This window comes from Amphiura filiformis, chromosome 5 (assembly GCF_039555335.1).
Source record: "Amphiura filiformis chromosome 5, Afil_fr2py, whole genome shotgun sequence".
Classification (NCBI taxonomy): domain Eukaryota; kingdom Metazoa; phylum Echinodermata; class Ophiuroidea; order Amphilepidida; family Amphiuridae; genus Amphiura; species Amphiura filiformis.
This window is the reverse complement of record NC_092632.1, coordinates 14,372,213-14,395,184: the sequence shown is the minus strand read 5'-3', so window position 1 is coordinate 14,395,184 and position 22,972 is coordinate 14,372,213. Positions and strand designations below refer to the sequence as shown.

Here is a 22,972-nt window from a genome sequence, read left to right as displayed (position 1 = left end):
CTACCGCGTGAGTGATTTAAGAGTTCCTTCAAAACCAGTTTGCTTCTTATAAACCAGCAATATGTTGATGCCCAACAAATTGAAGACAAAGTGCATTTGTCGCTAAATGGAGTGAAATGTTGGGGATATCGGAAATAGAGCCAACACGAGGCTGGAGGATATTTTTTCAGGATTCGTTGCATTACGCGCGGTAGAACATGTTAATTTATTAGAACATATTAATTTCCGCTGAAACGTGAACTAAAATTATAGCAAATGGCTTATCATTTGTTTATTCCAAAATCGTTAGAACGTTATTTATTATTATCATTATTATCGTTGCTTGTTGTTGTTGCTGCTGCTGTAATTATCATATACAAGCGAGACCAAAAACACCATCTATGGTATCACTTACCCCCACGGTAGACAAATGAGGTGTCAATTTCGAATGATGAAAATCGAGCCACCCTCAGTAGTTTACACGGCTTGATATTATTAGAGAATAAATGATAGGATTTTGTCTTTTGCCCATCAATATCGTGTCATAATGGATGAGCTGGTCAATATTTTGAGTAGTGGATGCCGGCGCAGCCGGTATCCACTACGATAAAAATATTGGCCAGCCCATCCATTATGACACGATATTGAAGGCAAAAAGACAAAATCCTATCTTTATTCTCATTCTTATTCAGTTTTAATGTAATTTTGCGAGAAAAACTGCCTTTTTCAGAAAAAATTAAGTTACTTTTGTGATAACATCCCCGTTGTTTTAAATGAACGAAACCATCACGAACATCTAAGCCGCCGAATCGCGTTCTTAGTTCTCGCACGTGTATTACGCGAACGCATTATCGCGCGATCATTGAGGAGCAACAAGCGTGCCGCCGTTGCGTGGCGGCGCGCGCCCTGACTAATATCACTATCAACTATTGTGAGATATTATACACCAGAAAACCAATCAAATTACGTGAATTCTTTACAAGACGCGCCCATTGAATAAGAATCATAAATATAGGCCCTACACATGTGCAATATTATAATCAATGTTTCAAAGACCAATACGTACAATTCCTACGATTAGGATTACACACACACACACACCCCCACACCCCCCACACCCCCACACCCCTACACAAAATAAAGGTGTCGAATTGACTCGATTACTGGATCCGAAATGCCCGAGTATGCTACGACTATATTTATAAATGAGTATTTATAAATATGTACGTGATCACCTCAGCACTGCCATAACAGCTTGTAAACAGTAAGTCTCGAAGTGGCCTTCTACATAGCGGGTGGTCGTCTTGTACATTTGAATGCAAACCCAGCAAACACAAAACGTTTTCGACATCATTCGCAAAAGGTTATAAAAGGTTGTCAGAAAACGTTTAAATGTCGGGTTATATAAAGGGTATATTAAGAGTATAAAACGTTTTCATAACCTTAAAAAACATTTTTGATAATCTACTGCTCAGCAAACAAAATGTTTTTAAGAAAACGTTTAAATGTCGGGTTATACAAAGGGTATAAAAACGTTTTAATAACATTCCAAAAACGTTCTTGAAAACTTAATACAAAACATTCTAAACATAATGTTATTTTGGGGTTGAAAAAATATTTGGCGAAAAATGTTTGCCCAAAATATTTTTTCAATAACGTTTTAAAAACGTTTTCATGACCTTTATATAACCCGACATTTAAATGTTATTAAAAGGTTTTGAAAAAACATTTTAAGAACATTTCTGTGTTTGCTGGGTTCAAACATTTTAACATAATGTTATTTAAATATTGACACAATATTTGGCAAAAATGTTTGCAAAAATAGTTTACAATAACATTTTTTGAAAACATTTAAAAATATTGTTGTAGTGTGTTTTCATACAAAACGTTTTAAAACGTTATCATGACCTTTATATAACCCGACATTTTAATGTTATTAAAACGTTTTTACCTAAACCAAAAGCCAAAATATAACTTATTTAAAACATTTTTAAAACGTTTTTGTGTTTGCTGGGAAGGCGATAAACAACACGAGACTACTGTGCAGCAGATCCTCATTCCATTGAAAAGGCTAGGAACTGTGTTTTTGATAAATATCATCAAATTTAAGTATTAATTGGATAGCAAAATTATTACACATATGGGATTCCAAATTTGTAATGTTATCAAAAACAACATTTTGAAAGTATTTGCCAACGGAAAAAATATTTATCGACGGAAACGTTTACAATATAATCACAAAGTCTCAAGTTATTTACCGCCTTTGTATTCAAATGTACAGGAAGACCACCCGCTATGTAGAAGGTCACTTCGAGGCTTACTGTCTATTGACCTATTTGCCACTTTCCCATCATGCACTATTCCAGGGGGTATGACGTAGTCCATCAACCTCATAAATCGTGTGCACCCGATGGTCTTGGCAATTATTTTGTCTTAATATGGGCATACTGATTCCATATTAATGGATTTTTGTAAAGACTATCGATGTTACTAATTATGTAATTAATAAATACACGAGTGATGCAGTTATAGAGCGATATAGAACATCTGTGTGAGAGATATTGTTTACGTGTTTTTTTTTTCATCTCTGAAAAAAAAAAATGATTTGGACGCCGGCATAAAATCACTGCGTGTCCTTTCATTAGTTTGCCACCTCTAGGTCTATAAAACGTATACAAATATAGGTTTCAATAACAGGAAACTTTTTTTCCTGACGACCCCATGTCAATAACGCATAGAAATGATGTTTTTTGCCCCAGAAAGGTACGAGTCATCGGCGCCATTATATGAGATTTCTTTTTCCGATGACGGCACCAGCCGAAATGTCCGTATTCCAGAATGTAATGAACAGAACTCTGTACACCCCGGGGAGATGATGCGTTTTGCGACACCCGACAGGCGGAAGTACCCCCCTGGAATAGTGCATGATGGAAAAGAGGAAAAGGTCTATAAGCTGTTATGGCAGCGCTGAGGTGGTCACGTGCGTATTTATAAATACAGTCGAAGTATACTGATAATGATAATACTTAGTAATAATCAGGGGCGTAGCCAGCCCTCTTTGCCAGGTGGGCAAGGCTAAAAAAAATTCTCCCAAGTTAATAAATAAATAGAGCGAAGCGAGCATAGCGAGTGGAGCGATCACTAGCGTGAGGTCTAGGGGCCCGCCTTGGTGGGGGTCCAGGGGGCGAAGCCCCCTAAGCTCATGGGTTTTGGGCGTTTTTATACCATGAGGAGAAGCCTCCTTGCATACATTTGTAACGTTTTTATGTGAAAAGTTTGCCATGTAAAAATGTTAAGTTTTGATTTTATAATTATCTGAAAGGAAACAAAAATGAATTTACAATGTGTAGAACAATTAAAATAAATAAAACTGATTATTCTTCACTATTACATTCACTTGAATTATTTACCCCCTTCTCCCCTTCGTTTTCTTTCTTTCTTCTTTACATTCTTCAATTTCTTCCCCTTTCTCTCATTCCTTCCCCCTTCCATTACACTCACTTAAATTACTTCCCCTCAAATCACTTTCCGTTCCCTTCTTTAAATTCCCGGTCCTTCTTCATAATCTTCAATTTCTTCCCCTTTCTTACACTCCTTCCCCCTGTGCATACATTGCTTCCCCACAATAAACATGCAAGTTGTTGTTTTTTCCTCTTTTTCCTTCTTTCGTTCCCCTTTCCATATTCCTTCCCCCATCCCTCTTAGGCTTCCCTTTTGTTTTTTCATTTCCTCTTTTTTATTTATTCAGGATTCCTCTCTGTTGCTTTTCCTTCCCTCTGGACCCTTTCTTTCCCAATTCCCTCTTCCTTTTCTCTTCTTTCCTTTCCCCTTTTTCTTTTTTCCTTTCTTTTTCCCTTCTTTCCTTTCTTTTTCCCTTCTTTTTCCCTTTTTTTTTTCTTCCCCCTTTCCTTTCTCTTTTTTCCCCTTCTCGTTAAAAATTTCCCCCCAGATTTGTCCAGGGTGGGCGAGTCGTCCACCCTGCCCACCCCTAATAATACATGGCAGGATGAGAACCCTTCATCATGAGTAAAACAGAGAGTTACATCTTGCTAAATGCAACTAAATAAGAAATACAGAGCTAGCTCGTCGTAGACATTATAGAATTAAACCTGCGTGTTACTTTCATCTTTTGCCTAAGTTATTTTTTGTAATTTTGAGAACAAAGAACAAAATGTGGTTCAAGCATGCATCAGTTACGTAATCACCATAATTATTTCGGATTATTCCCTTTCATTTGTATTATTATCATTTTGTTCAGCAGGCTGACGTTATATTTTAAAAGGATTTGTATTTAAATCTGATCAGTACATCTGATCACACGACAACATTCAAGTTCCAGTAAAAGGACGAGTGCATTTTTGTCTCAATTAAATTTAACATGCTCCGTGCACGTGTTTGGAATGTGTGAATTTTATTATAAGGTGAAATCAGCTTCGTGCTTTAAATGCTATTTTCCCCTTAAGAAATATCGCTTTCTTCTTTAACTTGCAATAAAACGCCAAAGCATAATGAACTGCGGAACAATTATGCATACGAGTTGGAAGCACAGTTCATTCAGCGTTAGTTAACCTTTTCCTATTATATATTATTGTGCAGAAGAAGACATAACTTTGCTCTTTCTCACCCTCTCGCTCTCACACTCTTTCTTTCGCTCTCTCCGATGGTGAACAGTGCAACATGATTAAATTAAATGTGCATAATGGTTATTCTATATCCGTGATAAGAATGAAGACGAGAAAGAAGAATAATTAAATAACGGAAAGGAAACAACGCATGGAACTACTCCACGAGAGAAATATACACACTCTTCACATAAACAATTACACAAACACGAAACAAACCACCACCAAAAATACAAGCAACTTAGCGATATGAATAGCAGAACAATGTAAAGTTTACCATTATCGGCAATGCATTTGTACCAGCATCCTATTAATCCCACCCACTTCCAACATCCCCACAGACGCACCCCACCCACCACCTTCATATCACACCACAATTCAATACATTTTACATGTACATACACAAAAGCGTTTTTTACAGTGAGGTGAAGTGTAACGCATGTACGTTATTATGTATCTTGAAGTACTGCACTTGAAAAGTGGATATTATTAGAATGTTAGGAAAATATGAGAACCTCAAAGTGTCACATGCTGTCATATTTGCTGTCATATTTATGGTTTCCAATATGAAATTCATTGGCGTTGACATTTGTCTGTTTGTGTTCAATTGCTCCTTTCCCCCAGCAATACATTTTTCACCGCATCCACGACAGACAGCGAAAAATCAACAATAATCAAAATATTTCTGTATGCATAACATCTATGCCTGAAATTTCAAACTTGGGATCCTCTTCTATAAACAGTTACACTACTGCTCATCCCAATTGAATTTCCACTTGTCTATTGATACACAACCTTATTAACATTTGTCCTTGAACATATTCAACATCTGGACATTGGCTTGAAGCCAGAGGAATGATATGGATATAATGAGGGTTGTCCGTTGGACATCCATAATGAGGAGCACGATGTGGACATTTCACTCCACAGACGTACGTCATTTCAGGAAATCTCTTTCATGTAACTCCTTTAGGAGGTTACAAAGATATCGCAATAATGTTGCAGAGGAAGACTGTGGTAGGGTCTTGACTGCAACGTCAAGAAGATGTTGTTCTGGAGATGGATTGAAAGCTGTGATCAAATAGGTGATGTTGTTGGATAAGGTGAAGAGTCCTCCATGACGATAGATGTTTCCTTTCTTGTATTCAGATGTTTCCGAATCAGTGATGCATCTTGCCATCAATCGAGAAAGCACCGCGTGTGGTTCGTATTCACTAAAATCAATATAGAATCGCTGATCCCATTGTGTTCCTCGCGGTGTAGCGGGGTAGCCATCTGGTAGCAAGAAAGGCACCATATATATTTGTGAATCTTCATTGCCATTCTGATCTTCGACTCTGCATATGAGATCTTTACTCTCCAGCAACGCTAATATCCATTCAATGATGGTATCATCTACATCGGCCAACATTGACTTGATATGTTGACGATACAAGATACCATCTTCTCTTACAGATTTATTCGTCGTCAATGTGTACATAGCATCAATCAACAGTTGTGGATATAGACCAATGATTTGTTTGCGTTCATTGTAAATAATTTCTCCGATGTCATGAAAGTATTTCAGAATGTTTCTGAGTTCGGGGAGTTCGATATTCGGAAAAGCTTTCTGAAGAGTATTAAAATTTGTGATAAGTGACGATTTTGGGGAAATGTTTTCTGCAACTTCTTTGCGTTTCTCATTGACATATATAAGAAACTGCCACCATCGAATCGGACGTTCTGTCCTCATCGGCGGCAATTCCTTCGCTGCAAGTTTCACAGCGGTTTGCAAGCTCCTTACATCGTCAACATCTCGGCTTTGGCTTGTATTGTTTACTGCAAAGAAGGGATTGTCTCCATTTTGTTTTATTCTGAAATTATATTTATGTTGATAACTACGAAGATTTTTCTCGAAGAAATCTTGAAGTTGTGCAACCTGCCGAGGGTTGACTTGATCTAAGTGCGTACCAACGAGAAATATTGGTCCTTTGGTATGAGTTAATATCGATTGTAGCCAGAATCTAATTCGTGTAAATGCGATATATCGATTCGAGTTTTCAGAAAACCACGTGAGGTTGAAAATCAAAAGACACACGGCATGTTTTGCAAAAAATGTCTGATGAGTGTTATAGTAAAAATATTGTCCTGCAAAGTCCCAAAGGTTAAAGCTTCTGGACAGTTCAATGTCTTCGGTAACATGCTCTAAATTATCTTTCTTTCCGATGACTTGGTAGACGTCTTGAACTGGTTTCGGGTTAAATACAGCTTTGAACATTTCGAATGATTCTACCACTACAATCAAACTTATTGTGAACAGACGACTGATGTAGAATATGTTGGTCAATTCAAACGAATGCTGAAACAAGGCAATGTGTGTGTAATTGCTGATGACAGCAAGAATTAGAATTGATATCAAGCTGAAGTATCGTAGCGGATGTAGGGTACTTAGCATGAAACTAATCATTTGATGACCCGGATGTAAACCAACGTTAAGACCGATTGCGAAGAAATTGTAGAATATGTTGGTCAATTCAAACGAATGCTGAAACAAGGCAATGTGTGTGTAATTGCTGATGACAGCAAGAATTAGAATTGATATCAAGCTGAAGTATCGTAGCGGATGTAGGGTACTTAGCATGAAACTAATCATTTGATGACCCGGATGTAAACCAACGTTAAGACCGATTGCGAAGAAAATTCCAAACACAAAAGAATGGAAATACGGATAAATAATCTGGTAGATTGCGAACATGATTATTGGCAAAGATGTCAGGACCAACCATTTTTGAATGGTTTGATTAACCCATGTGTCTTTCTTGCTTATAAGTTTATTCAGCCATAGCGAACAGACGTAACCTAAGAAAAACTCTACTAATATTCCAAGTTGTGGAGCAAGCTGTTGAACGTAAGAATCGTGAACGTCGTCGGGAATGCATGATGCCATCGTGAGCTATCGTGTATTTATCTTCTCCGAACAAAGTTTTGATTGGTGCAATTGTGCACCAGATGACAGTGAAAACGGAGAATAATTCACTTGATGTAAGAAATCCATAGCACACTCCAAAAAAGGAAAACACAATGCAATATTCACCAGTAACATTTGTGTCGGAGGTAAGCAAGCCACAAATAAAATTACAGTAGTAGAGGAACATGTTACAGGATGAAGCTGCTACAATTCTATTGAAAAATGACCAATATCCAGTAAACAAATATGCAATTGCAGCAATGGAACTCCAGGTCATAGAATTAAGTGATGGACCAATCATCTGGGTAGACGCAAAAAGAAAGAAGCCAAAACCAAGAATGCAAAGCATTATCTTCAATTTGCTTACTCTTTTATTCACTTCGTCCTTTCTTTTTCTTAGTGACTTCCTTAAAAACCATGAAAGCATGTCATTAAAATCTTCGGATGCATTATTTGTGTCTTTCTCCTGCCAACCTTTCTCATCGACGCTGCTAACTTTTGACATTCCTATTGACGTTTCTATTCCAAATGTTGATTCTATCTCTGGGTTGAATATTCTACCCAACAATTTATTGATCAGACTTGTATTTCCAGCTCCGTGATCGCCAAGAAATTGTAGTTTGCAAGTGGTTCCCGGTGCTGTTCCCACCTCACGGGCTTGATGGTAGATATCCAGTGTTTTTCGTTTTGTGTGATGGTGGTCAACATGCCTGATGTTAGCGCTGAAGGTTTCTATCCATTTCCTTACAATAGTGAGATAATTTGTCCGTTCCATTTCTGATAATAAAATAAGTGAATAATGTTATATAGAAAGACTGTTCTCACTAAGTGTTTATGATAATTTGCAACATTTAACAATGATTCTGAAATATTCTTTATTTTATGCTGATTGATTAGCTTTTTTAAATACTTTTATTCAGATACCTTAAAGTATCTAAATCAAAACTATTTAGAAAACCAGAAAGGTACAAAATATAAATATAACTTATTAGTCGAGGATAGAGCATTTTCTTTTGTACCCCTGTGTGACCTTTCGTGACATCTAGCAAAAACCGTACCCAGAATTGGAGTCCACTACTCCTACACAGTGTATTTTACCCATACGAAAAATCATTCCGTACCGTACAATCAGCATTTGGAAAATCGTTAACCCAATGACGTCATCGCTGCATTTTCATTGATAAAATTCAGAATTCAAAAACACGAGTTTTTAATTTCAAATATTTAATTTTAAGTATGAATGTCACTGTCTATCTCAAATTAACATTGTGTATTATCTTAGCGTTGAATGCGCTGAAGCTTGTGAGGCGGGTCCATTGCATATTTGGCGGTTCTGTTGTTTTTTGTGACATTGTGTGAGGGTGGGGGTGTGTGTGTGAACGGAGGTTAGCTATGCACACAGATTCTGAATCTACACAACCCTGATTGTAAAAACATGCAGTAGTACGTACATTATACGCAACTTCACGCTTATATATACTGGGCCGTCAATGGTCTTCAACTTTGTTGACAGATATATTAAATTACTCGTCTGATGACAAGAATTAGGACAATGTATAGTTTATGCTATCTACGACCTATAGTTATCTGAGTTATCCTACAAAAACCTAATTTTTAGGCTAAATGACACGTCTTTGGTTGTACATGGTTCAAAATTTCAACTTACTCCGATTTGGGCAAAAATGTTAGCAAATTGTCCAATAACCAATTATCAAAATCAGCAAAAAACATTAAAATTACAAACAAACAAAGTCTTAGCCAATAGTCAGGATTTTGAATTTTTGAATTTTTAATTGTAAGAAAAAGTGCAAAATTGTATGTTTTAATGTCCCTCAAATTGTAAAATTTCACTATTATAGCCAGTTAGTACTAACTTAACAAATAGTTATGTTCAATGCAATCCAAAAACGTAGTGTTGTATTTTTTATGGAATCGAGAGTAATTAATGGGAAAAGGGCAAGTAATATCATTTGAATACCAGAATCAAGCAAATTCTCTTTTATGTTTTGTATTGTATTCTTAGACTTCGGATTGTAGATTTGTGAATGAGGCGTTTGATGTTAAATATACAATGTTGGTTAATTAATATTATTATGAAATTTTGATACATTCCCAGTCCAGGACCTCCAGTCTTATGCGTAAGATAAAGGACATAATGCGGCAATATGTACAATTCTGTTCAAGTATTATGTCGTACGTTTTTGCTTTTATTGGATAAAATAGTTCAGCAATATCTAAAAGCGAGAGCATACACACATATACACAGTGTGCGAAATGCGCATCACGCATTACGTATCTTGATTCTTGTAATCACGTATTTTGTTAACTGTCTCGTTGTCCAGATCCATTTTGATGTCCACTTTTGATGATGGGTTTCATCCTTGGCCATTTGTAATAAATGAAACTGTATCCACGGTATCATCTTTCATGATAAAAAAACCTTCTTAGCCCCGAGTACTTATCACGACCAATTTACAACCTCCTTCATGCATGTTGTATGGTTGTAACCATATAGGTAAAATGGCGCGCGACCAAGCGAGTAACATGAACTTAATACAACCTGAACCTTATGATGTATAAAACACATATTTTATCATTGGATTTAGGATAAATTTACTGTTATAATGCAATTGAACGCTGAAACTGAATTTTTGAAATGTATAAATGCTATTGACTTTACGTCGTATTTGATATTTCAACGAGAATTATTAGATGCAAGTGGATCTGGCATTTTTGATAAAAGCATTTATTAAAGTAACTGTTTTCGATCACGAAACATCAAATTTCACATTATGATTATCTTTTACACGTGGGAAAATAGTAATTTTACGTTTACTACATAACCTGAGCCGTCACTGTCAACTTCAAATTAACCTGCATACAAAAGACCTGCCATCTTATGTTTGAATACAATGCTGATGTTACATATGATACTATAAGATAATGACTTTTAATATCCCACAATACTCTGCTTCTAGGTATCACGAGATATACATGGGTATAGTTACCACACGATGTAATCTGGGATAGTATTCTTATTACGAATTGATTTTATTTGTTAAAATGAGACAAGAAGCTGAAGTAATGCGGTTTTACCATTACTAGGAATACCGCTGTAGTGTACCTCTCATTACCAAATTGTCGGCTCAGTCTGAGGCAAAAAGAAGATCGTGCATGACGGTATACAATGCAAGTCCATTTGCCATAGAAAGTTACAGTTATTAGCATTATACATTTACCATGACAGGAAAAACGTTTCAAAATGAAAACCGACCCGATATGATGTGATAAAAGACCGGTGTACAATAAAGCATTGTATAAGGAAATGGTACATGGATATATATTTACTTCTGTTGAAATCAGTACTACTATACTGTCACTGCCTTTCTTTCGCATTTTGCAGCCTTACAAATATTAAATGATATTATTTTCAATGGAGACTACATTAGTTTTGATTAGTAATCTGTTGACAGGTTCCATCGATTCATCATGTAACTGACAGAACTTGCTTTGTGATTGATCTTGGTTTATATATATGAAATGTTAACAATTAAAATAACGCATTAATACAATGTAATATACTATTATTAAATATAATATAATATAATATAATATAATATAATATAATATAATATAATAACTATATAATAAAATATAATATAAGAAATATTTAGACTATACTGACAAAGGCAGTTGAAATTTAAAAGACAATGGAAATAACAACAAAAAAACACGTTATGAAAACTCCACGACCTATGACCTCTTTACTTCCTAGAAAGCCCAACCCCAATAACAAACAAGAACTGTCTTTAAAAAAGACAACGCCATCAAGTTTCATAATTTTGTATTGACAAGTTCTTGGAATGTTAGTAATTTTTTGTGTGTGACACAGCTAACCGGGTGGGAAATATCGGTATTAGATACTACCAATTACATACTAGGAAATACTCAAGAATTGTTACGTTGAAAGCTGGAAAATGTAAATAGGTCTACATTTAATTCATACTTGTAAAAATAAATACACAAGTAAAGTCATTAATGTGCAAGACAATAGTTGACAGCTTGTTATGACCTCAGATTGACACTAATATGATGCGAGATGGCGACGAGTCGAATATGCTTTGACTGTGAAATATGATCAATTGGTGAAATATGGTTTGTCAATTTTGTTGTATGCATTTATACTCACACACAAAAATCAATCAAGAACCTGTCTGATGAAACAACTTTTATTAATTTCCATATTCTTTAGGAAGAAAAACAATCACCAATCTGATTAACTGCATGAATTATTGAATTATTATACACATAAGAAACCAATAATTGACATTGTCCGTGTCAAAGCTCTTGTAACAAGCATTTTTCAGTTCCTCTATGAAGTATAGGATTTTCACAATTGACATAAGTAAAATTCTGTAAGAGTGAAGTAACCCAAAATGAAATATGAAAATAACACATTATTTCTTTTATGCAAGAAATGTGTAAATGGGCGAAGTGGCATCATGAAAAAAACTGTATCGCCGGTATTCGATACCGCCCATCATAAAGAACGTTACGAGCTGTGATTAGCTATTGCAGGAAAAAATACGCCAGGTTGTTATCTTTTTTGTGACTTGTAAGTCCGAATTTGACATATTCTGACTCATCCAGACCTATTCGTGACATATTTGGATCCATTCTGATACATTTTGATGTGCTTTGACCCATTTCCATCCATTTTCATGCGTTTCGACCCGTTTCCACCCGTTTCCATCCATTTCGCTAAAAAGTAATTTCCGTTAATGAAAAGGATAAGAAGATTGATGGTAACGATAGTTACTAAAATTAAATTTGTTATTAAAAATGGAATGATGAATAGTATCAAATTCGGGCTGCTTACAATTATTCCATATCGAAGCTGTTGATGAAAGACGAGATACGAGCGTAGTGATTATTTGAACATTACATTACATTACATTACATAATACATAGTAACTGCATTTCTTGTGATGCTATATCAAGTAATTTGAAGTCACAAGCTTCTGTTGGATTTATTGACGTGTTGGATATATCCTGTCAAATGGAGAAGTAGAATTATAGTGTCACGCAAATCTCTTTCTGTTTCTTTTTTTTTTATAAAAGGAAATAAAGGAACACGTTAATTTTATGAAAATGTTTGCTTAGCACACAGCAGGAAAACATTATACATTCAAAAGAGAATAAACGTTAATATATTTTACTTGATATTTTTTAGAATTTAAATCATATTACTTTTCAACATAACGTATGGCCGCATGCAAAGTATGAAGCAACATGCATGTTAAGTGGTAGAGAAAGAAGCTTAAAATGGGATGAAGCGCCATGTCACGGTGTCAGATATAACCCTTTTGAAAGCTGAAAACTCTCGAGGCTACAAGTCTACCGCGTGAGTGATTAAGAGTTCCTTCAAAACCAGTTTGCTTCTTATAAACATATAAACCAGCAATATGTTGATGCCCACCAGATTGAAGACAAAGTGCATTTGTCGCTAAATGGAGTGAAATGTTGGGGATATCGGAAATAGAGCCACCACGAGGCTGGAGGATATTTTTTCAGGATTCGTTGCATTACGCGCGGTAGAACATGTTAATTTATTAGAACATGCTAATTTCCGCTAAAATTATAACAAATGGCTTATCATTTCTTTATTCCAAAATCGTTAGAACGTTAATTATTATTATCATTATTATCGTTGGTTGTTGTTGTTGCTGCTGCTGTAATTGTTATTATATACAAGCGAGACCAAAAACACCATCTATGGTATCACTTACCCCCACGGTAGACAAATGAGGTGTCAATTTCGAATGATGAAAATCGAGCCACCCCTCAGTAGTTTACACGGCTTGATATTATCATAAATAATATCAGATATAATAATCAATGTTTCAAAGACCAATACGTACAATTCCTACGATTAGGATTACTTACACACACACCCCCACCCCCCCCACACACACCCCTACACAAAATAAAGGTGTCGCATTGACTCGATTACTGGATCCGAAATGCCCGAGTACTATCAGTATGCTACGACTACATTTATAAATGAGTATTTATAAATACGCACGTGATCATCTCAGCGCTACCATAACAGCTTGTAGACAGTAAGTCTCGAAGTGGCCTTCTACATAGCGGGTGGTCGTCTTGTACATTTGAATGCAAAGGCGATAAACAACACGAGACTGCTGTGCAGCAAATCCTCATTCCATTGAAAAGGCTAGGAACTTTTTCGATAATATCATCAAATTTAAGTATTAATTGGATAACAAAAGTATTACACATGGGGGATTCCGAATTGTAATACTAGTATGTTATCAAAAACAACATTTTGAAAGTATTTGCCGACGGAAAAAATATTTATCGACGGAAACGTTTACAATGTAATCACATAGTTGAACAAAATAGACAATTTTGCTGCACAGTCTCGAGTTATTTACCGCCTTTGTATTCAGATGTACAGGAAGACCACCCACTATGTATAAGGTCACTTCGAGACTTACTGTCTACAAGCTGTTATGACAGCGCTGATGTGGTCATGTGCGTATTTATAAATACTCATTTATAAATAAAGTCGAAGTATACTGATAATGATAATACTTTGTAATAATACATGGTGGAACAAGAAATTGCTTCATCATGAGTAAACCAGAGAGTTACATCTTGCTAAATGCAACTAAATAAGAAATACAGATTACATATAATTACTAGCTCGTCATAGATATTATAGAAATAAACCTGCGTGCTACTTTCATCTCTGCACTTTAATTATTACTGTCTTTTTCTGTTGTTTTTGGGCGACCGTCCTTTTATATTGGTATTGCTTCGAGAGAAACATATAAATTGACTCAAAGATATTTTTCTCATTTTTTTGGATAAAATTTCTGCTTCTGTACGCACTTAACAATTGTTTACCAAAAAAAATACCGAAACGCAATTGTATGCATCTTAAGACCATGTGTGCATTTCATGAATATAACGGTCGGGAAATGAAAACTATTTGATTATGCATCATTACCATGATTAGGATCAGCCAAACATTTTCCTTATGTGACAAGGAATGTTAAATCAACACCAGAAAACATACATGTATGATCACAATATTATGACAGTTGCAATTACAACAAGTATACAAAATCATCATATTGTTTTAAAAGCATTTGTATTTAAATCTGATCAGTACATCTGATCACACGACAACATTCAAGTTCCAGTAAAAGGACGAGTGCATTTTTGTCCCAATTAAATTTAACATGCTCCATGCACGTGCTTGGAATGTGTGTATTTTATTATAAGGTGAAATCAGCTTCGTGCTTTAAATGCCATTTTCCCCTTAAGAAATATCGCTTTCTTCTTTTAACTTGCAATAAAACGCCAAAGCATAATGAATTGCGCAACAATTATGCATACGAGCTGGAAGCACAGTTCATTCAGTGCTAGTTAACCTTTTCCTATTATATATTATTGTGCAGAAGAAGACATAACTTTGCTCTTTCTCACCCTCTCGCTCTCACTCTCTTTCTTTCGCTCTCTCCGATGGTGAACAGTGCAACATGATTAAATTAAATGTGCATAATGGTTATTCTATATCCGTGATAAGAATGAAGACGAGAAGAATAATTAAATAACGGAAAGGAAACAACACATTGAACTTCTCCACGAGAGAAATGTACACACTCTTCACATAAACAATTACACAAACACGAAACAAACCACCACCAAAAATACAAGCAAATTAGCGACATGAATAGCAGAACAATGTAAAGTTTACCATTATCGGCAATGCATTTGCGCTTTGTATACCAACATCCTATTAATCCCACCCACTTCCAACATCCCACAGACACACCTCACACACCACCTTCATATCACACCACAATTCAATACACTTTACATGTACATACACAAAAGCGTTTTTTACAGTGTAACGCATGTACTTTATTATGTATCTTGGAGTACTGCACTTGAAAAGTGGATATTATTAGAATGTTACGAAAATATGAGAACCTCAAAGTGTCACATGCTGTCATATTTGCTGTCATATTTATGGTTTCCAATATGAAATTCATTGGCGTTGACATTTGTGTTCAATTGCTCCTTTTCCCCTAGTAATACATTTTTCACCGCATCCACGACAGACAGCGAAAAATCAACAATAATCAAAATCCTTCTGTATGCATAACATCTGTGCCTGACATTTCAAACTAGGTATGCTCTTCTATAAACAGTTACACCATTGTTCATCCCAAATGAATTTCCACCTCTCTATTGATACACAGCCTTATTAATTTTTCTCCTTGAACATATTCAACATCTGGACATTGGCTTGAAGCCAGAGGAATGATATGGATATAATGAGGGTTGTCCGTTGGACATCCATAATGAGGAGCGCTATGTGGACATTTCACTCCACAGACGTACGTCATTTCAGGAAAATCTCTTTCATGTAACTCCTTTAGGATATTACAAAGATATCGCAATAATGTTGCAGAGGAAGACTGTGGCAGGGTCTTGACGGCAACGTCAAGAAGATGTTGTTCTGGAGATGGATTGAAAGCTGTGATCAAATACGTGATGTTGTTAGATAAGGTGAAGAGTCCTCCATGACGGTAGATGTTTCCTTTCTTGTATTCAGATGTTTCCGAATCAGTGATGCATCTTGCCATCAACCGAGAAAGCACCGCGTGTGGTTCGTATTCACTAAAATCGATATAGACTCGCTGATCCCATTCTGTTCCTCGCGGTGTGGCGGGGTAGCCATCTGGTAGCAAGAAAGGCACCAGATATATTTGTGAATCTTCATTGCCATTCTGATCTTCGACTTTGCATATGAGATCTTTACTCTCCAGCAACGCTAATATCCATTCAATGAAGGTATCATCTACATCGGCCAACATTGACTTGATATGTTGACGATACAAGATACCATCTTCTCTTACAGATTTAGTCGTCGTCAATGTGTACATAACATCAATCAACAGTTGTGGATCTAGGCCAATGATTTGTTTGCGTTCATTGTAAATAATTTCTCCGATGTCATGAAAGTATTTCAGAATGTTTCTGAGTTCGGGGAGTTCGATATTCGGAAAAGCTTTCTGAAGAGTATTAAAATTTGTGATAAGTGATGATTGTATGGAAATGTTTTCTGCAACTTCTTTGCGTTTCTCATGGACATATATAAGAAACTGCCACCATCTAATCGGATGTTCTGTCTTCATTTGAGGAAGTTGCATCGCTGCAAGTTTCACAGCGGTTTGCAGGCTCCTTATATCGTCAATACCTTCGCTCTGACTTTTATTGTTAACAGCAAAGAATGGGTTATCTCCATTTTGTTTTATTCTGAAGTTATATTTGCGCTGACAACTACGAAGATTCTTTTCGAAGAAATCTTGAAGTTGTGCCACCTGCCGAGAGTTGACTTGATCTAAGTGCGTACCAACGAGAAATATTGGTCCTTTGGTATGAGTTAATATCGATTGTAGCCAGAATATAATTCGTGTAAATGATACATATCGATTCGAGTTTTCAGTAAACCAGGCGAGGTTGAAAATCAAAAGACACACGGCATGTTTTGCAATGAATGTCTGATGAGTGTTATAGTAAAAGTATTGTCCTGCAAAGTCCCAGAGGTTGAAACTTCTGGATAGTTCAATGTCTTCGGTAACATGTTCTAAATAATTTTTCTTGCCGATGACTTGGTAGACGTCTTGAACTGGTTTCGGGTTAAATACAGCTCTGTACAATTCTATAATCTCTACCACTACAATCAAACTCATCGTGAGTAAACGACAGATGTAGAATATGTTGCTGAATCCAAACGGATACCGAAACAAGGCAATGTTTGTAAAATTGCTAATGAAACCAAGAATGAGAATTGAAATCAAGCTGAAGTATCGCAATGGATGTAATCTGCTCAGCATAAAACTCAACACTTGGTGACCCGGATGCAAACCAACGTTGAGACGGATTGCGAAGAAAACTCCAAATACAAAAGAATGGAAACACGGAGGAAATATAGGGGAGATCAGGAAGATAATTATTGGTAAAGAGGTCAGCACCAACCACTTCTGAGTTATTTGATTCACCCATCTGTATTTCTTTCCCACAAGTTTATTCAGCTTCAAAGAACAGATGTGAACCATGAAATGTCCTACTGGTATTCCGACTTGAGGAGCAAACTGTTGTACGTGAGAATCGTGAACTTCCTTGGGAATACATGATGCTATATGTATTTATCGTCTTCAAAGAGAGCTTTAATTGGATCAATTGTGCACCAGATGACGACGAACACTGTCATTAGTTCACTACCTAAGAGAAAGCCATATAACAGTCCAACAAAGGAAAATACAACGAAAATTTCACCTGAAACATCTGTATCAGAGGGAAGTAAGCTACATCTGTTATTGCAGTAGTAAATAAACACGTGGCCGGTCGAATATGCTACAGTTCTGACCAATTTCCAGAAAATAAATATGCAATTGTAGCAATGGAAATGAACATCATAGGAGTTACTGACGGACCGATTATTTGGACAGACGCAGAAAGAAAGAGCATAACACCAGTAATACATAGCGGTATCTTCAAGTTAGTGCCTCTTGTATTCACTTCGTCCTTTCTTGTTTTTAGTGACTTCCTTAAATACCACGAAAGCATGTCAATAAAATCTTCGGATGCATTGTTAGAGGTCTTCTCTTGCCACCTTTTCTCATCGACGCTACTGACGCTTAACGTGTTGGTTTCTATTGCAAAGGTTGATTTTATATCTGGGTTGAATTGCCTTCCCAGCAACTTATTGACCAAACTAGTTTTTCCAGCTCCACTATCGCCAAGAAATTGCAGTTTACAAGTGGTTCCTGGTGCGGTTCCTGTCTCACGGGCTTCATGGTAGATATCAAGTGTTTTTCTTTCTGTGTGATGGTGTTCTGAGTTCGTGATGTTGGTGATAAAGGCTTCTATCCATTTCCTTACAGTAGCGAGATTTCTTGACCGTTCCATATCTGATTATAAAACATAATCGAATGATGTTTTTAAAACTTTTTCACGACCTTTATGTAATCCGACATTTAAATGCTGTTAAAACGTTTTGACCAAAACCAAAACACGTTTATAGTACGTTTATAACGTTTTAAAAATATTTTGTGTTTGCTGGGGTGCGCAACATTTCATAAACATGACAAATATTCTCAAATATTTTTTATTTTGTGTATGATTATTTTTCCAAATCACTGATATTGAGAAAGCCTAAAATATAGAGAGAGTTTTACACTTTATCCCAAAAAATGTAGGTCAACTTCTTACCAAAATGATTCCGTAAAATATAACGATTTCAAGCGCCAATAAGCTTTGCTTATTCTATCAATACATTTACAGTAGTATTAAATATGTACAAGGGAACTTTAAGGCAGGGATGGGTTGTACAAACCCCAAGGTTTTCATCCAGAAAAAACAAACACCCGTGTTTACGCCAAAACGTCTGAAGCTAATCGTATAAAGGCCCGTCCTTTGCGCTAATTTTAGTGATAACATTTTACCCCAGCACCTTACTCGGGGCAGGACCGACCCACTGTGGGACCGACCATAAAAAATTACCATATAGGGGGTGTGTTGATGAGGCCCATCATAGGTTTTGCAATTTTGCCAGAGTATCCCAATTATGCCAATTATGCGGGGGCATTATGACGTCATAGCGATATTACGTGAATGTTTGTACTTATTTTTCTACCACTGGGTAGAGGAGACCCATAGCTATACATTGGTAACAAATATAACGGTATATGACGTTTATAATAGAAAATTAAGGGAGTTACAACAACCCACCCTTTGTAGCTTGTATTTAAAAAAATGGCTTAAAAAAGATCATTGTGGTTGTCCAGTCAGAGTACCAATGACACGGTGTCTACGTGTGATCACCAAATATTTCATATTCTTACCTGGATTGATGACTTTTCTAATCTTCCTTCGTATGTAAATAGTCTTATGTTCACAGGGCCGGACCACTTTTCCCAGGTTCCGGGGTTGTTGCACAAAAACTAGAATTTGTGATGTATAATACATGTAACTCTCTTTATAGTAAGTAAAGTTTAGCATGGACTTTCCCAGTTTTGATTTCTGCGATATCAGTTAAGCTATTCGTTTCCGCGACTTTTTGTTGCTTCCATTATTGTTTTGAGCAGTTCAAAAATAGTTTAAAGTTGACCACCAGTTCGAAAGTTGATTGATTTCCTTTTGATGGTGTGAGATATGACGTATGTATGAAATACGTGCCTATCACAACCATGACAACTATTTTGGAACAATGAGCTTCCCCTTTCTGATCAAGTTTACAAAATGAAGAGTGGTGAACGTTCAAATTATTGAATTGTTATTGTTATTGAAGTGTTATTAACAGCGACAATCAAATCTGATGTTATTGCTGTTGCTGTTGCTGTTGCTGTTACTGTTGTTGTTGTTAATGGACTACATCACCAAGTACACACGTACACTCAAAGTCAAAAGAACAACTTTTGGCCAAATTGGGAAATTCCCAGGATCTAGATGTTTTCCTGTAAAGAAGTAAAGACATTTAAAAATCAAGGAATAAAATAATCGATGATATTGGATACTTCCAATATTTTCTTTCCTTGTTGTTTTGACAAGAAGTGCTTGTCTTGGAATTTTTCGTAAAAAGATACATTTCGCGGGAGGTGTGATAATTTAATCACTGCTATGAAAAAGAGAGATGTATTGTAAATATGAAAAACAAGAGTAAAATTGAATTTGGTAATCTTAAATTACTTTCACTCATTCCATCGAGTTGTCAGAAAATGTTTATATACCTTTATTTGATACATAATCGAATTGCTCAAATTGGATAGTTTCATCACAGCTTTTGTAACATATGCCCCCAATTCATGGTTCACGGCATACGGTATTGAATATGTTTGTAAACCCTTGTATGTATAAGTGTTACATGTCTAGACATCAGGAAGGCGGGATCATAGAAAAAAAAATATGGCTTGAAGTACAAATACATAATAGGCCGATAGGGTGAATTCCTATTGGCTAAGTCCCCATATATTTAAACTGAACCCCATTCAATTTCAGGCATAGACGTGGGAGGCTACAGGTTGTTTATAATGGTGTATTGTAAAAGGTCTTGTTACGAATGTCACCTGTTACTTATGTACGCGTGAAACTGACTGCTGATGCTCTTGTTGTACAAAGTATGGATTTAGTTAATCCACAGACCCTGGAAAAAAGACTAGGGTCTGTGGTTAATCTTACTCACTCTGTACTTTATTTTCTCTATGTCAGAATAACGGAAAGGCATTTTGAGAAATCTGGATGTGCAATATTAAGACGATTATATTTTTAAATAAATCAACGTCATACGGATGTATAAAGGCCAAAAGGCTGGTTAGTGTTATTAATGCAATTGATAAGAAGATTGATGGAAATGATAATAACTAAAATTAAATATATTATTACAAATGGAATAATGAATAGTATGAAATTTGGGCTGCTTATAATTATTGCGTATCGAGCTGATGATGAAAGACGAAATACGTGCGTTGTGGTTTATATACATACATTTACATAGTGATTGTATTGCATTTCTTATGATGCTAAAAATACACGTAATTTGAAGTCACAAAATGACAAACTTCTGTCGGATTTGTCGACCTGTTGGATTTATCCCGTCAAATGGAGAAGCAGACGGTGTCACGCAATTTTCTTTCGTCCTCTTTTTAAAAAGGAAACAAAGGAACAAGTTAATTTTTATGAAACTGTTCGCTTAGCACTCATCAGGAAAACTATATACGTTCAAATGAGTACAAACGCTGAGTATAATAGTTTACTTGATATTTTTCAAGACTTTAAATCCACTTTCTTTTTAACATAACGTATTGCCGCATGCAAAGTATGAAGTAACATGCGTGTTAAGTGGTAAAGAAAGAAGCTTAAAATGGGATGAAGCGCCGTGTCAGATATAACCCTTTTGAAAATGAAGCTGAAACTCTCGAGGCTACAAGTCTACCGCGTGAGTGATTAAGGTTTCCTTCGAAACCAGTTTGTTTCATATAAACCAGCAATATGTTTGATGCCCAGTAGATTGAAGACAAAGTGCATATGTCGCTAAATGGAGTGAAATGTTGGGGATTCGGAAATAAGGGCTCGATGATATTTTGCACAGGATTCGATGAATTACCCGTAGTTTATTTTGAATTATGTTAATTTCCGCTGAAATTTGTAGTCGTGAACTAAAAAAATTGGTAGTAAATGGCTTATTATGTCGACAATTTGATTTGTATGTTTATTATTATTATTATTATATATTATTATACATCATTGTTGTTCAATCAATCTATAGTATCACTTACCCCTACGGTAGACAAATGAGGCCTCAATTTCGAATGATGAAAATCACTCTTCCATTTATGTCGTTTATACATATGTGCAATTTTAGTATTAGATAAAAGGTGAGAAACAGACCATTATCAGAGATAATCGGTGTCTTGTTGAGGTATGGCTCGCATGTTAGTCGCTCGGACCGGAGGCGAGACCCGGAAGGGAACTGCATTATGGACTACATGACCCACGTACACAAGCACAACAACTTTTTGCCAAATTGGGAAATACAAAGGATCTAGATGTTTTCCTGTAAAGAAGTAAAAACATTTGAAATCAAGGACTAAAACAATCGATGATAATTCCAATATTTTCTTTCCTTGTTGTTTTGACAAGAAGTGCTTGTCTTGGATTTTTTTCGTAAAAATGTACATTTAGCGGGAGGTGTGATACATATTTAACAAAATGAATTTAATAAATTATCACTGCTATGACAAAAAGAGAGACTTATTGTAATTGTACAAAACAAGAGTAAAATTGAATTTGGTAATCTTTTTGTATATACCTTTATTTGATACATAATCGAATTGCTCAAATTAAATAGTTTCATCACAGCTTTTGTACCATATGCCCCAAATTCGTGGTACACGGCATACGGTTACATTAGACATTAGGAAGGCGGGATCATAGGTATGGATAGGGTGAATTCCTATTGAATATGTTTTGAATCTAACGTTTATTAATAAGGAAGCTTTAGTTTCTCTATTAGTTTGTAGAAATATTTTGATATTCATAATAATACTTCCGTCAAAATATTGGAAGCACAATTTTTTTATATAGGTCAACGCAGTACGGATGTATAAAGGCCGAAAAGCTAGTAGTGGTATTAATGAAAAGTATAAGAAGATTGATGGTAACGATAGTTACTGAAATTAAATTTGTTATTAAAAATGATATGACGAATAGTATCAAATTTGGGTTCCTTACAGTATTGTTTCATATCGCACCTGGTGATGAAAATACATTTGATTTTTAAAAAAATATGACGAGCTAGATATAAGCGTAGTGGTTATTTGAACAT

General features: G+C 35.8%; 2 protein-coding genes across 2 annotated transcripts in view; one reads left to right on the top strand and one right to left on the bottom strand.

Annotated features, from left to right (window-relative positions):
• The window catches only part of LOC140152689 (globin-like), a 121,754-nt gene that overhangs the window by 21,088 nt on the left and 77,694 nt on the right, over nt 1–22,972 (top strand). The window lies entirely within an intron of this gene.
• On the bottom strand, nt 15,493–19,587 carry LOC140151659 (uncharacterized). Its single transcript, XM_072173994.1, has 3 exons — nt 19,494–19,587; nt 18,084–18,560; nt 15,493–17,785 (listed from the first exon to the last, which is right to left on the bottom strand). Exons 2-3 carry the CDS (start codon nt 18,556–18,558, stop codon nt 15,804–15,806), a joined length of 2,457 nt encoding a protein of 818 aa, XP_072030095.1. The 5' UTR covers nt 18,559–18,560; nt 19,494–19,587; the 3' UTR covers nt 15,493–15,803.

Excerpts from the sequence above, each read along its gene's own strand:
- LOC140151659 (XM_072173994.1), bottom strand. The coding sequence starts at position 18,558 with ATGGAACGGTCAAGAAATCTCGCTACTGTAAGGAAATGGATAGAAGCC. Across the intron at positions 17,786-18,083 it reads TGCGTCTGTCCAAATAATCG|CATCATGTATTCCCAAGGAA; the intron begins GTCCGTCAGTAA and ends AAATACATATAG.